At 41.3% G+C, this 14,306-nt stretch overlaps 2 protein-coding genes across 11 annotated transcripts in view; one reads left to right on the plus strand and one right to left on the minus strand.

Annotated features, from left to right (window-relative positions):
* On the minus strand, nucleotides 1–11,985 carry CEP70 (centrosomal protein 70). 7 transcript variants are annotated; one of them, XM_054830922.1, is made up of 16 exons: nucleotides 11,874–11,985; nucleotides 10,838–10,937; nucleotides 10,558–10,681; nucleotides 10,074–10,254; nucleotides 9,588–9,757; nucleotides 8,259–8,318; nucleotides 7,480–7,579; nucleotides 7,005–7,093; nucleotides 6,571–6,645; nucleotides 5,355–5,457; nucleotides 4,496–4,666; nucleotides 3,691–3,837; nucleotides 3,014–3,182; nucleotides 1,612–1,726; nucleotides 579–658; nucleotides 1–213 (listed from the first exon to the last, which is right to left on the minus strand). In XM_054830922.1, the coding sequence occupies exons 2-16, from the start codon at nucleotides 10,896–10,898 to the stop codon at nucleotides 152–154; spliced, it is 1,707 nt and encodes a 568-aa protein (XP_054686897.1). In that variant the 5' UTR covers nucleotides 10,899–10,937; nucleotides 11,874–11,985; the 3' UTR covers nucleotides 1–151. The 7 variants fall into 7 exon arrangements, with proteins under 7 accessions (XP_054686897.1, XP_054686896.1, XP_054686895.1 ...); XM_054830921.1 differs by lacking the exon at nucleotides 11,874–11,985 and adding an exon at nucleotides 11,531–11,642; XM_054830920.1 differs by lacking the exon at nucleotides 11,874–11,985 and adding an exon at nucleotides 11,417–11,549.
* Nucleotides 11,697–14,306, plus strand: part of FAIM (Fas apoptotic inhibitory molecule) — a 10,094-nt gene continuing 7,484 nt past the window's right edge. The window contains exons 1-2 of one of the 4 annotated variants that reach the window (XM_054830929.1): nucleotides 11,697–11,761; nucleotides 14,028–14,085. In XM_054830929.1, coding sequence (XP_054686904.1) covers nucleotides 14,042–14,085 — 44 coding nt within the window. In that variant the 5' untranslated portion in view covers nucleotides 11,697–11,761; nucleotides 14,028–14,041. Of the gene's footprint in view, nucleotides 11,762–12,018; nucleotides 14,086–14,306 lie in introns of those variants that run through there. The other 3 variants (XM_054830930.1, XM_054830931.1, XM_054830928.1) reach the window with 3 other exon arrangements.

The raw sequence follows: 14,306 nt of genomic DNA on the forward strand, positions 1-14,306 counted from the left end.
GAAAAATGAAAAAATGAAACAGCTTTTATTTATGTCAAAAAAATCTGAAACTGGTGATGAGGGTAACAGGGTAGAGGTAGCTGTTATGTCATATGCATCAACAGGTACATTCACAGGTAAGAGTCTGGTCTTCTCTAGCAAGATTTAACTCCTAACTAGCTACCAACTTCAAATTTCGCACAGTAGGCACAATGTCATCCAGGTTACTGATCTCTGAAACAGAATGAAAAGCAAAACCGGTAAGGCCTATGTACCTACAACATCTTCAAGTTCAGCCAAAATTCTTCTGTGAACGTTAGAAATACAGCTAGTGAATGAAATAAACTCCCCGCACCTTTTAATGCTTTTCAAAAAAAAAATTCAATTTAGCTTATCTTAGGAGTAATATGATTGAATACATGCAAGATAAAGTATTTTGGTTACTTCCAACAGAAAGGAGAGGCAAAAGTTAGCACCTTCCCTCATATCCTTCCTTGTGTTTTAGCACACCAGGAGTAAACCCAACACGTTAGCTATTTAAAGTTTTAGGAGGAAGCACTGGCATGAAGATAATTACAACTGTTGCAAATATTACTCACCCAGAAGACAGAGCAAATCTTGAATGAGAGCTTGAAATGGTGGAAAGAAGCACTCGTGTTCTTCTAGCTTAGTGATTATACTGAAATGTGCAAGTGAGACTGTCAGATAAAAAGTGCAAGGGCGATTTAAGTCCGTCTCCGTGGCTGTTTTGCCATACTACAACGTGACTTTCTGAAAACACCACTACTTAGCAGTATAAAAAGAACCATCTACACCAAAAATGCATTCTCAAGTTCTGAAAACCACAGCCAAGAAGTGTTAGCTGTCAAACGAGGATCTCTAATTTCACTATTTGTGCCCTACACACAGCCTTCCTTTCCTCCTTTTGTGGCACCAGGTAATTTTTGGACTGGAACATCAGTCTTTCTATGCTAAATATACTGCCTGGGGGCAGGTGATACAACTGCCTCATAAGTGGAGCAAGGATTGTTTTATGAGCAGCTATTCTCTAGTTAAAACTGAGGAGTGCAGAAGGGCTGAGGAGTGAGTTAGAATTGTTAACTCTGCATGTGTCAGACGTGCTGCCTGCTGCAATTAATGCTTAGGCTGTTTGCAGAGCCCACACTGAATGCGAGCTCCTATAGTCCGCTACCAAGAATATGTGTGTTCTCACCTGTTGAAGAACAGAATGAGATTTGTCCAGTTCCCAAAATATTTGTAGGCAGCTTGAGGCATACATATGTTCTCCTAGCAACTCACAGGTGAAACCTTGCAACACTTTTCTCCTCCCCACCCATGTGCAGTATTTGCTTTGTCTCCTTGTGAAACACCCATCCTGTTGAGGCTTAGCTGATCACCTCATCCGTGCAGATCAACAAGGTGTTTTGGAACCTTCTGGCCTTAATTTTTTTCTCTTTGCCGGCTTCATCCTTTTGAAAGTACTCAAGAGTAGTAACTAACTCCTTTACTGTTGCAGCTCACCAACTTTATAACAAATTATTCAAGTTTCTTTCAGTATCAGTTTTAGCCAGTTCTCCCAATTGCTAAATTTGATGGTTGAAGAACAGTCACCAATGGAACAGCCCCACGTACCTGTGGATGTCCTGGGTCCCCAGAAGCTGCTGTACCTGCTCAGTCACGTTCTCATTAATTATGTCACACAGTTTCCCAACAGTATCCACTACCACTGTGGGTGGGGCTGAACTGTCTGTGGCAAAACAAACACTTCATGTTTCTTGTACTAGTAATAACAGGAAAGTATGTTAGAGACAGTCCCATTCTTGCAGGTGCCCAGATTTTATTTGGTTTTCACACACCTAGGCATATGAGTTCCATCATTCACAGAAAACAGAGAGCCTGCAGTCAGAAACAAAGTATTGTTAGCTTGGAGCGGTGAATCTCACTAAGCCTTTAGTGGCTAAAATATCTTGTCAGAGCTGTGTATTTTCACAGCAGAGATGGTACTAAAGGACACCCTACAATGTCAGTGGAAATCAGCCACTGAAATTATATATATATATAGAGAAAGGGTTATACATTCGGTTCCTGTAACACAGCAGAAGCATGGCATAGGGGCTTGGCCAACAAGGAACCTGCTCAATAAATACTTTGCTAACAGCCAGAACTTGTTTCAGTATTGGATTTCACCTGTTCTGACTGCTGTGACTGAAGGTAACAGGCTCCTTGTCCTTTTCTCCCCCAATTTCAGAAGAACTAGGCTTAGAGAAGGCATCCTCGGAGCTCCATTGGTTTGCGATTATTAGGGCACACGAGACTCCCTCGTCTCCTGTGCCGGCTGCAGGCAGGAAGGCTGCTCCCCTCCTCGAATGGGGCTCAGAAGGCCCTAGCAGTCCAAGAGCCTTCCCTCTGGCTGTACATCCTACCAAACCTTCAAACCCAAGAGCAGCTTGTACTTCTGCTCTTCTCCAGAAGTACAAACCAGAGGAGAACAGGTACTGGAAAGGAACTAAGTGTGCCTCTGAGTACTGGCACTTTGGTTTTGGCATTCAACAGTGCGCTTTTTTTTTTTAAAGTTTAGCAGCATAAGACAGAAGTTTCTGAGGCCTGGACATAATTACACTTGAATGAATTACTGAGTAGAAATCTACAGCAGAGGCTGAGTTATTTTTTTTTCTTAAACTTGAAATCTTTCAAGTAGAGAATGAAAGATGGTCAAGAAGAATTATGAAGTCAGCTCACAGGAAACAAAGTGTTGTGAAAAAATAAGTCATTTAAAAATTCAATTTCATCTGTTATTCCTTTCTTGAGCCTCCCTAGTATTCCTCAGCAACTGCTAGAGGCTTACAAATAATGGGGTTTTGCTATTTAAACTCCCAATTGACAGCAACCTATTTTTATCTTCCTAATGAAGAATATACCTAGTTTACTCATTTCTCAGCAGCTCAACTTATTGTCTATGAAGAGACGAGCCTTTCACTTGTCGTCTGCTTCCTTTGGAAACGGTCTGAACAACCGGTAGGTGGTAAGTCTTTACCTAGTTCCAGGAGCTCGTGGAGATTTCTCATAGCGTTGGTCATTTCCCCGAGCTTTGTGTAAACCTCATTCATTCGTGGATAAATGCCGTTCAGAGAATTCACGTCAAACAACTTCTGGAAGTGAGAGACTATTGCAAACAGGGTCGGTAAGGACGGTGCCTGGCTGTTCTGTGGCAAGCAGAAAGAATAACTCATCAATGTTATTGCTTAATGAAGCAAGGATTATTCTAAACTGTGAAACATTCTTAAAACTAGTCTATGAAGAAAAATGGGTGTAACTTCCCTTACTAAATCACAGCATTTCAAATACTCTTAAATCTGAAGACATATTTTAAATAGCGTTTTCAGACACGAATACCCAGCAAACCAAAAATACTCTTTTGAAAGCCTTCTTCTCTGTTGCTTAGTGATACTGACTGGGAAACAGACAGAAGAGGATAATACCTGAGACTACAGGGCAATGCAAATTCATCGTTGGCCAAATGACTTTGATTAAAGCAGTCTTCCCCAAGGTGAATTTATCCATTATGTTAAAATAGTCTTTGACTATTGAATGTCTTCAAACAGCTATTTCTTAAACCCCACAGGGCTTTCAAATGCACAAATCTAATCACTGTGTGAAGAACAAATTTAAGAATTCCACAGTAACTGATTATAAACCCCTTGTAAGAATTACCTTTTCCTTATTTTCTATTTCTTCCAGAATTGCATCTACCATGAACTGGAGGTCCTCAACGCGTATGGATTCTCTGTTATCCGATGCATCTGCAGTGTGCCAGGGCACCAATTCCAGAGACAGTTTTCTCAAGGACCTATGCAAATCCTTTTAAAAGAAAGGAGGGGACACAACTTACTTTAGTAACTGCTTAAAGTTGTTTTTATTATAGAAAGGGGCAGATTTTCTGTTTCTCATATGCAAAAACTTCCCAGTACTGGAGACAGTAAGGTTTTAATTTTATGAAATTTAAGCACAGTGTCTTGCTTACATTCTTTGATTTAAAAAGAACACTGATAACCTAAAAATTAAAGTACTTCCTATATTATAGTTTCAGTGAAATAAGAAGTGTGGGTCACAAAGAGTTTGGTTTTAAACAAAATTACTTCACTTGTATTTAGATCAAAAAGTTACTGTTCTGGCAAGACAAAAGGAAGAAAGAGAATGCATTATTATTAATGTGTGAAGTACGTAGAGTCTAAAGCTTAAGTGTCTTCTTAGGGACTCAGCCAGTGAACAAAAACATTAAATGATATACACAGAGGAATATCGCTGGCCTGTAGGAACACTGCACATTTTTCACCCTACTATGTTTTAAAGTGGTATATAAATGTACAGCAGAATTATTTTTAAAATTTAACACTAGGTCAGGCAATAACAAAAGCTACACGCAGGAAAAAACCCCAAACCCTACATGTAGGGAAGAACCGAGGAGTGGTCAGTAGATTAAAGGAAGAATATAAAGCCAAGTACAGCAATGTGTTACCTTTAGGGCCAGTAGCTGATCTGCCCACATTTCTATAGTGAGCGGAAGGTGCTCAAATCCACATTCCTGTCCATTCTCTTTTATGTAATTTTGCACTGGCCCTTTACTGCGCCTGTATATTAATGGAGGAGCTCTTGGACTTCGCAAAATAGAATCAATATGGGACAAAACCTTCAACAACAAATAACAAATGTTATTGCTCAAATATGTCTGACATTTTATAATAAAATCCCTCTCCACCACAGTCACGATTGTCTAAACACTAAATCATAAATAGCTCCAATAAGTTACTATCAATGAATTTTACAGATGCATTCAATATGTAATAGATTCAAAGATTTAAAAATGTACTAGCTAGAAGACATGTAAAAGTAATGCAAATATACTTCCCTTTGAGGGATATATAACATTTCTCCACTTCAGGCATTGTTACTTCCACAGTTTACATTTTGCTAAGTTTTATTATATTTGTGGTTTTGCTTTTTTTTTATTCAAAGAAAAATAAAAGCCACCATCTCCTCAGGCATGTTTAAAACCGTAACATGAGGATCTATTTTGCCCAAGTCCTTGAACGAATCCCCTGTCCTGAAAAGACTTCAGCTAAATCATTGACTTGATGTTTGCCAACCTAGACTCTGCTTTCTTGCTGTATTTTCAGATAGTTTACACAAAGATAGAACAATTAAGAACAAGGCTACGTTAATTGCCAAATGCAAATTACGCATCTTGTGTGGACGACTTCATATGAACTCTTAGATTCAAAATAGCATGCTTCAGTTTACATAGTTAAAGAAAATTCATGTATTACATTTCATTGTAACAGTGCTAGATACACACAGTACAGATAAAATTTGCATACCTGTAAGTATTGCTGGCAAACTGCCTGCAGCTGATCTACTCCTGCGATACTCTCGGGTTCTTTCTTTTCTTCTGTTCTTTCTCCGCTACTACTCCCTGAAGATCTACACGCCAAATACATGCAGTGGGTTACACAAGTAGCCTTAACAGGAGATACTACTTTCAACTTCATTAAAGAAGCAGGTATGTAGCACATATACTTACACCGACAAAGTAATATCTCCATTTTATGATGCCTGCCAATAGAATTCCATCAAACTGAACCAGCTGAAGAATATAATACCTAATGTAAATATCACTAATTTATGTCAAGTCTCCGTGTTGAGGTTATTCCAGATTTCATACTAATTTAGAAGGGATACCACCAGATGTACAGTTGTTCTGTTAGCAGAGGTTCTACTATGGCTGAAGACTTAAAATCCAGAATTTTACTCAAAAGGGTCAAATTCCATGCTCACAGTCTTTATCTGCTTCTGCCTGAACATCTTTCCTGGCTTACTATATATATAGCTCCCCACACTTCTTGTCAAATTTAGGATGACTTTCTCTAAAACTACCATCTAAGTCTTGCCCACTGCATGACAGAAAAGACCACTCAAATATACATGATGTAAAATGGAGAACTGAACATTTTTAAAGTTTAAAAGTGATGTATTTTTCAGGCTATAAAATATTTAGCATTCAGTATACACACACACACAAATGACTAAGTGAAACAGATAAAAACCACTTTGTCAATACTGGATCGCTAGTACCTTCAATGTATTTTCCTAACAATGTTTCAGAAAAAATACCTTAAGCCAATTTCTAAGAATAATACGGACATTAATTCAGTAGCTGTAACATTTTGCCAACTCATACTTTCTCATTCATAACCCATAATGTAACCAGTAGCTTGCTTTATAGCTCACGGAAGCAGCAAACAAGAGTTTGGTCCTGTCCATATTGCCTGCGACAGCATTCAAATCCAAAACGGAAAGACAAAATGAAATAGAGAAGACACACTGCTGTGCCCCCATTTGGAGACCACGCTGTCATTTCAGAGATTCACAGGGTGTCTTCAGAGATACAGCAGCATTTGCTGCCCATAACCAGGCTCTGAAGACTGGTGATAAGGTACATGCTTTGTAAGCTACTATCTGCGTTACAGGTTGCAGAGTATCTTTGCCTTAAGAAGTTCAGAGGATTCATGAAAGTTACTGAAGAAATATACTTACTGGATAGTTTTCTTTAAAGTTTTCTCTAGTTTCTTCACATGGTGCTTGTAAAGCTTTAATTCCTGTGCAGTTGGTCTGTTAGAAAGAAAAAGTACCAGATTTTATGTCTTGCATTTGAAGGTACCTATAAAACTCAGCCAAGTGGAAAAGAAAGAAAGCTTTGCCAGTGCTGCAATATCATGCCGGAAATGAAATTCTGCAACATTTCTACGTGGCGACAGCAACAAACAGCAAAATAGCCGTTAGCAGCTGTTGTTATTAACAGCATAGGGAGGGAACGTTGACTGTTGCTGCCGTATCTTACTTCTATGCATCGCTTTTAAAGGCAGATTTCATACTACGCTTTTACAACTGCTGGTGCTTTTGGTTACTTTCTTTGTAAAGCAAAGTCTACCAAAGTGCCCTGGCAAAGAATGATACTTATCCTTTCTCACCTTATTTCCAAATCTTTCTTGAGATTTATATTTTCAACCAAAAGCTGTTCATTCCTGGCTTTTGTTTCAATAAGTTGTTTCTGGAAAGACTGCAACATAGACTGTGTTATTTCACTCATTCCATAATCAACAAGCTTGACCACTTTAAAATACATACGTGTTAAGAAGGGTTCCCATTTGCCTGTATAAGACGACAGCTTGGATGAGGAATTAGTCGCCTAAGATCAAGAGCCTGCTGCATTAGACCGCAGGTGGAAAACCTGGGATTAAGGAGGTCTATTCAGTTCCCAGCAAAGACAACTCACAACATCGTGCTGAATCTTTGCATAAAGACAGTGAACCCTGCCCAGAGTTTACAAATTAAGAAAACATAGAATAGAGGGGATAGAAATCAAACACACACACGTTTCTACGTGGCTCCTGAAGGGATTACCATTTAGAGATCTGCACTGACTTATTCTTAGCAGTTCCATACCGTGAGCAGTGCTCTATAATTAGGAGTAGCATCTAGATTTAAGATTTCTTCCTTGCTTTTTACTTCTCTCTGTACCTGGTCTTCATCTTTTTTGTATTGCCTAGTGGGAAAAATAAATTGTTTCAGCTTACTGTAATTCGATTAGCTCAAAGATCTAAGTTGGCTTAGTTAGCAGTTATGTACAATAATAATGTTTCCATAAACTGCAAAGTAAACAGAATAGAAATTCTGCCCTAAGATGCACTGCTCTGCTCTGTTACTTCTGGGAAGCTGTTTCACATACTAATTAAGTGCACTTATTCCTCGAGAGAAATTCCAGTACAAGCAAATCCCAGTTTTCAGGATAATAATCTCAAATTATAGGAATGTCTCAAGGATTTGCTTGTTGCTTTGTACCATGTAGGCACTGCGACAGAGCTGAGAAGCTGGTATTCCTTTTGTTTAGGGAGATCAGTCGACCAAGCACAATTAATGCAGTAATTCTGCCTGTGAACCATGGCAAAAGGGGAAGGGGAAAAAAAAAAGAAGAATTATAGCTGAAGTGTCTAAATACCCCCAGCTTCCTAGCTGTACTAGCCTCCTGACTGAGCAGTTGCTTAGCCTGACTGACATCTATTCCCCAGATGAATCCAAACTTCCCAGACCATTACAATCCTTTGCTTTTTTTTGCATGCTAGTGATGTCTGGAACACAGAATATTTACCATTCCAAGCTTTAAGAACAGTAAGGAGTAAGAAAACTTTGAACAGTAGAACCACAAGGCACTACATAAGACCTACCTTAGTTCCTTTTTCATTTGGCTAATTTGAGATTCATAATAATCAATTAGACAAAGGAACCTGAAAAAAAGGAAAAATGGTATTCTGAATTTCAAATATTCTCAAAAAAAATCGTGCCTGAAAGATACTGTGACCATCCCACAGGAACAGGCCAGGGTACTGAACTGCACTGCACTTCACAGGTGACTGCATCAAATACTGGGTTCTCTCGTATCAAACACAGTCACAGTTTTCCAAACCAGAAAAGTAGAGACACAAACTCTATACTAGACTAAAAGTGGCAAAATTATTCAAGAGGAGGCAAAAGCTAAATCCACGTGACAGCCTCCTCACCCTGTGACTATGTTTACCCATCAATCTTAACAGTGTGGCACAGCCCCGAGTGCTAGGGCTCAGTGACCTTTGTAGGAAGTGGAGAGCACAGGTCCCACACCGCCTAAGAACATCTATCTCCAAAGAACCTAAAAGTGCTTTCAAAGTAAGTGGTTACAAAAAAAACCCAAACCAAAACAAAAAAACAAAAAACAAACCAAAACCAAAACCAAAACAAAACAAAAAAAAAGCACCACAAAAACTGAACAGCTGAGAAACTGTCTTTCTTCTTGAGCACTCTGAGATTGTCTGGTTTGGAGAGACAGATGAGAAAGCACAGGGAACTAAATTCAGTGATCCTTCTTCTCATACAGTGAAGGCACAAGAGAAGGGCTGCTCACAACCCCTTTTACATGCTTTCCAGGTAAAGGTTACTAGACAGGCCTGGAAAACCAGGCGATGTGAGCACAATAAAGTGATGGCTACCTGAGACCTAAGAATTGGTAAATCTCTGAGTATAGCAGAACTATGGAGATCTTACTGCAAGAGACATGGGCTTAGAATACTTTCTCAGAACTGTCACCAAAGTAGCTGGGAAGCCTTACAGCAAGCACGCAGCCAGCAGCTGCAAAGACCAGTTGCACTTCAGAACTGACTGCAAACTGGACAGGTTTTTTAATTTACATTTTAAAATATTAGAACCCCAGGATGAGATCACCCTAGCAGATACTGCAGTTCCAGAGGAGAGAGAATCATTCCCTTCTCTTTGCTGACACCTAGTGTATACAAGGGCTGATAATTTTTTACTTTCTGCCATAGATTTATCCAGCTCACATTTATTATACAAGAAAAAAAATACTGTGTTGATGTACCTTTACAAGAATTCATTTCAGCTTGTGCTCCTAAGGTCTCCAGCTTTTTTCCCCCCATGTATTTATTGAGAACAGTCAGTTACTTTAAAATCCATTTCTTCATTTAATGTTACAGGTCATTCACCAATATAAGAAGATTGCTTACTGCTGATCTAGAAGAGACTTGGGAGCTCTTTTGCAAAACCGACAAAACATTTTGTTTTGAGTGGCAACACGCCGCTGCTCCTCCATCCCAACTTTGCATAGCTCCTTCTGCAAACGGGCAATAATCTCTTCCTGTTCTTGCAGCTTCTCCTGCTGCTGTTGATATTTTGCCTGTGAAGAGAAAACAAGAGCATTATGAAATTATTCTAACCCACAAGCTGGAGACTGTATTGTACGTGCCCAAGTAGGCACCCAGTCCCAAGGAAAATTACTACTTGGGTTTTAGCCATACTGAAGAGGCAGTGGAAGAAGGATACAGATATTTTTCTACATTATCTCTAGAAAAATTCTGCATGGATTGAAATATCCTAGCTATAAATAGGGTACTAATTCTATGAGTCATGTTTGTTTTGACCAATGTAAATATTTCTAGACCTTTTAAAACAAGTCAAAAGTCTGAATCCTCAGACAGCACTATCTGAATTACCTGTGAAACCTGTTGATCTTTTTGAAGTTCTTTGACTTGATTCTGTTGCTGGCAAACTTTAGCTATCGTCTCATCTTCCAGCTGACAAATTTTGGACTTTATGTTTTTCACCACATTTTCCAAATCATTAGCCCGCTGTTCTTGTCGAGATGCCCGACCTCGTTCCTGTCGTATCTCATCTCTGAAAAAAAAAATTAAAAAATTTTTGATTTACAATAAACTCATTTCACTGAAGACAGTGAAGGAAGCACAGGCCTGACAAAATTATCTTATGACACTCAATAATAGTCTGTGGCAGCAGGTACAGGAAGAAGCAGCAGATGAAATAATGGAAGAGTTCATAAGGAACTAGGCCAACATTGCTGCATATTGGACAAAAAGGTCCTAGGCCTCGAGTGTTACAAGAGCTCCACCTGGCAGAAGATGGACACTGATACTGCTTTTGCTTTGCATTAGCAAGTAAGTTCCTTCCACTGCGTCTTACCTAAGATAACGATTAGCTTCCATAAGCCCCTGCATCATTTTCTGCTGTCGGTCGGTGTCTTCCACCAGCGTTTTTAATGCAAGTCTTATTCCTAGAGAAGACTGACTGTCTAAGACAATCTTATCTGGAGATATATAAAATAAGCAAAGTCATAATGAAAGGCTTTTAATAGCTGAGGGACATCACATCTCTGCTACCATTTGGAAGTGACAGCTTCAGAGATGCCTTATGAACTTAGCCTTACTATTTTCAAAAGCTTGTAAAATTAGCAATTCCTTACCTGTTATATTTTTGCAGCTTTGTGGGGCAGCAAGACTCACCGGTTTCAACCCATGACGCATTAATAACTTGTTTAGGTTCTCCCATTCTGCTTTCTCCTGCTGCAGTTGGGAGAAGGGGAAGAAGAGACAGAAACCCGAGTTCTCAGGATCAGCTCACAGTCTCCCATCTGTCCTGTTGTGCAGGTAGTGGAGGATACCAAACGCCCCCAAATAAAAACCAACCAACCCCAAACTCCCAATAAGCCCCAGCCAGTATAGGAGGGTTTGTAAGACGTTCCAGTAAAATCTGTAAAAAATACTGGGGAAAAGCATACTTAACAATATACAGAATACTCAGTTCTCCGGATCACTATTAGAAGGAGAAACATGTGCAATGAACAGAATTTATTTTTTTAAAAACCCAGAAAACCAGCTCTCAGATAACCCCAATGCACCAGAGGAGCGGTGGGCCTCGACTCCCCTTGCCCGCCTCAGAGGACACAGTGCCTGCTTTGGGGGGGTTATTGTGTTTGCTTGTTTTTCGTCCTGTTTCTTACTACCAAGCAGTAACGACAGCCACCTCGGGTCCACCACGGTACCTCTGTCATGGCGAGGGCCGCCCGCTCTCGGACCGCCGCCAAGGAGCAGGACGGGCCCCGCGCCGCCGCCCATAGACCGCCACCGGGACGCAGGAGAGGAAAGGGGTCGGTTACCAGGACGCGGAGCCTCAGCAGGTCCCGGGCAGCGGCCGATCACGGCCTGGTACAGGACCGCTCGTGGCGGGAAGGCGCGGAGCCGGTCGGGAGGGCGGTGGGCCGGGGCAGGGGGTAACGGCCCGCCCGCCGTGAGGGGAGGGGAGGGAGGCGGGCGGCCACAGGGCGGCGCTGGCCGCACGCCGCCATTTTGAGGCGCGGGGAGCCGAGGGGGAGGAGAGCCCCGCGGAGGTAGGAGCGGGGCCGGGCGTGGGGTAGGGCTCTGCTTGATCTCTTCTCAGGTGCCTGGGAGCTGCCTTCCCTTCCCGCCTCGGGGACGTCCCGACGACACATCGACATCTACCGCCTGAGGCAGGATGGCCGGGCTCTCCCGGGCTGAGGGAGCGTCTTCCCGGGCTCCTTGGAGACTGCCCGGACGCTAGAGGAGGAGCAGAAGGAAGCAGACTGCGTCTCCGGCAGCGTGTGCTTCCGCCTGTTGCTGCGGGCCGGGCCCCGAGGAGGGGTGGGACGTGCCGGGAAACCTCCTTGCGTGCTGCCGGGCCAGCCGACCGGGGCACGCAGGGGCTCTGCGGCTTGAGGCTTGGGCGAGCGCGGTTCGGACTTGTGTGTTCTCTCTGGGTACGGAGCATCTCGCGGTCAGCAATAAGCTGCTTGAGTAGGGATTTAGAAACGTCGCTTTCAGGACTTAATTTAAAAAACAAAAAACCAACCACCGCTTTGCTGACAATAAACACGGGTGGTGGGGAGAAATTTGCCATCTCTGGAGTTCATAGACTTGCTAGTGCATCACCCCCCGTTGTCTGCTAGCGGGCATGGATTAGGTGGATGCAGAGCGGTAATCCTATCCTAGTTTTCAAAACAAGCCCGTACGTATAAAGAAGTAAATCTCATTTTGGGCTGCTGACTTGATTAACAGAAAATGCAGTGAAACGAGACGGTGGGCGGTTAGTACAAATCCGCTCCCTTGGGTTGGAGCCAGCGGTGAGTGCTCGAGGGCTGGCTGCGGCAGGCATCTCCCGGTCCTGTGGTAGCGTATGGCTTTTTCCCATCGGACTGTCCTTCAGAAAACACAAACCTGGCCTAGAGTTTGGGTTCAGGTTTGATTAAAAAGTGTATTACCATATTACTGTTATTTGTTTAAAAAAAAAAAAAAAAGGAACTTGTGTGTTCTCAGATGTTTCCTAACCTTTTCAGCATCGATCCTAAAATTCATGCAGCAGGGTTGCGTACCACCAGGGGTGATGCCGTCCCTGCGGGCAGCCTGTAGACGTGCTCCAGGTGCCACCTCTGCTGGCATTTCTTCTTATGCTTGAGGCCACTTCTTGTGTGGATTAGCTGGCAGGGACAAGCCTGGGTCTGTCCTGAGGCCCTGGAGCCTGCTCCTTTTATGAGAAGGGGAAGGGGGAAGCGCAGAAATATACCCCACCTGAGTTCCACCATGTGCCAGAGGCTGTGAACCTTCACAACCCATAATTTAAGAACAACCAAAGCAACCTCCATGGCATTTATTAGGTGGTGCATGCTGCTCACTACTGTGAGAATTAAGTCCTTACATCCTTAAAACAGTTTCAGTGTTTTTAAAGCTTATTTTTCAGTTTATGAACAGAAATGTGTGTAATTACTGACAAAACCATGGCCAGTAATACAGCAGTGTACTTGAGCATCTTTTAAAATAGAAGCTTAGGTCAGAGCAAAGGATGTTTTAATTTTTAAATGTACACTCCTCTGTTATCCTGAAAAGAGACCCTAGAACTTACAACTTTACTTTTAATTAATTTTTCACTGAAAAGTACAATTTATAACAAAAATCACTTATTTGCACTTACTTAAAATATGCTTATTGATATGCACAGACTTAATGCAGATAGCTCTTACATAAATTAATCTGTTTACTGAAAATGATAAATTAAAAATATCAGCATGTTGTAAAACACAGTCGTCATCTAAAAATGTCCTAAGAAACAAGTGATTTCTTTCCGCTTCATGTAGACTTTACAACTGAATTGACAGGTCAAATTGCTAATGTGATTGTTCAAAACTACTATAGTGGTTTAGAAAAATGAGTAGGTTGAAATTGTTGTTGCCTGTGCTATTTCATTTTCCCTGAGGTGGCAACAGTCCCTAGTATGTTACGGTTTGTGACCAAGATGGGCAGCTCTGGTTCCTGCTTTGGTCAAGTTGTTTGTTTCTAGCTTTTGCTCACAAGTTTGGCAAACCATTTTTCCATCAAATAACTGACAAAGTTATGATGTGCTAATAAAGTTAGGATAAATTGCACATACTAATTTTGCAGAAGAATACTTATATTTGCCTTTTTGTCTATGAAGAAGAATTCTGTTTGTATTTCATCATATTTACGGTAGTGCATGATAGTTCATGATGCTTTTAAAAATGTCCTTTATCTTAAATGGAGAAAATGAGGAAAATTTAGGCCTCAGCACTTCTCTGCTGCTATTCTGCTTTTCTTTTTTTTTCTTGCCGCTAACTGGATTAAAAGCCATTTTGGTTACTATGGCATCCCGTGAGGAGATTACTGTCTGTGAAGATGAAGTAAGGTAAAAAATCAGAACTGTGGTATGAGGAGATTTGGAAAGATATCCACAGTTCCAGCGGTCACATATGACTGTATCTAAACTTTAAAAATTACTTAAATGAAAGGATATCTTGCCAGATCTCCTCCCCTGTGGGCGTCTGTGTGTGCTGAGTTGCATTTCTGAATGATGTAGGTAATGTTTACGAGAAAGATTACAGACAAATCTGTTAAAACAGATACTAG

This window comes from Grus americana, chromosome 6 (genome assembly GCF_028858705.1).
Source record: "Grus americana isolate bGruAme1 chromosome 6, bGruAme1.mat, whole genome shotgun sequence".
In the NCBI taxonomy this organism is placed as follows: Eukaryota; Metazoa; Chordata; class Aves; order Gruiformes; family Gruidae; genus Grus; species Grus americana.

Coding starts and splice junctions, on each gene's coding strand:
- CEP70 (XM_054830920.1), bottom strand. Junction 6,646..7,004: donor AAGAAAGATTTGGAAATAAG/GTGAGAAAGGAT, acceptor TCTTTCTAACAG/ACCAACTGCACAGGAATTAA. Junction 4,667..5,354: donor TTTGCCAGCAATACTTACAG/GTATGCAAATTT, acceptor TTGTTGTTGAAG/GTTTTGTCCCATATTGATTC.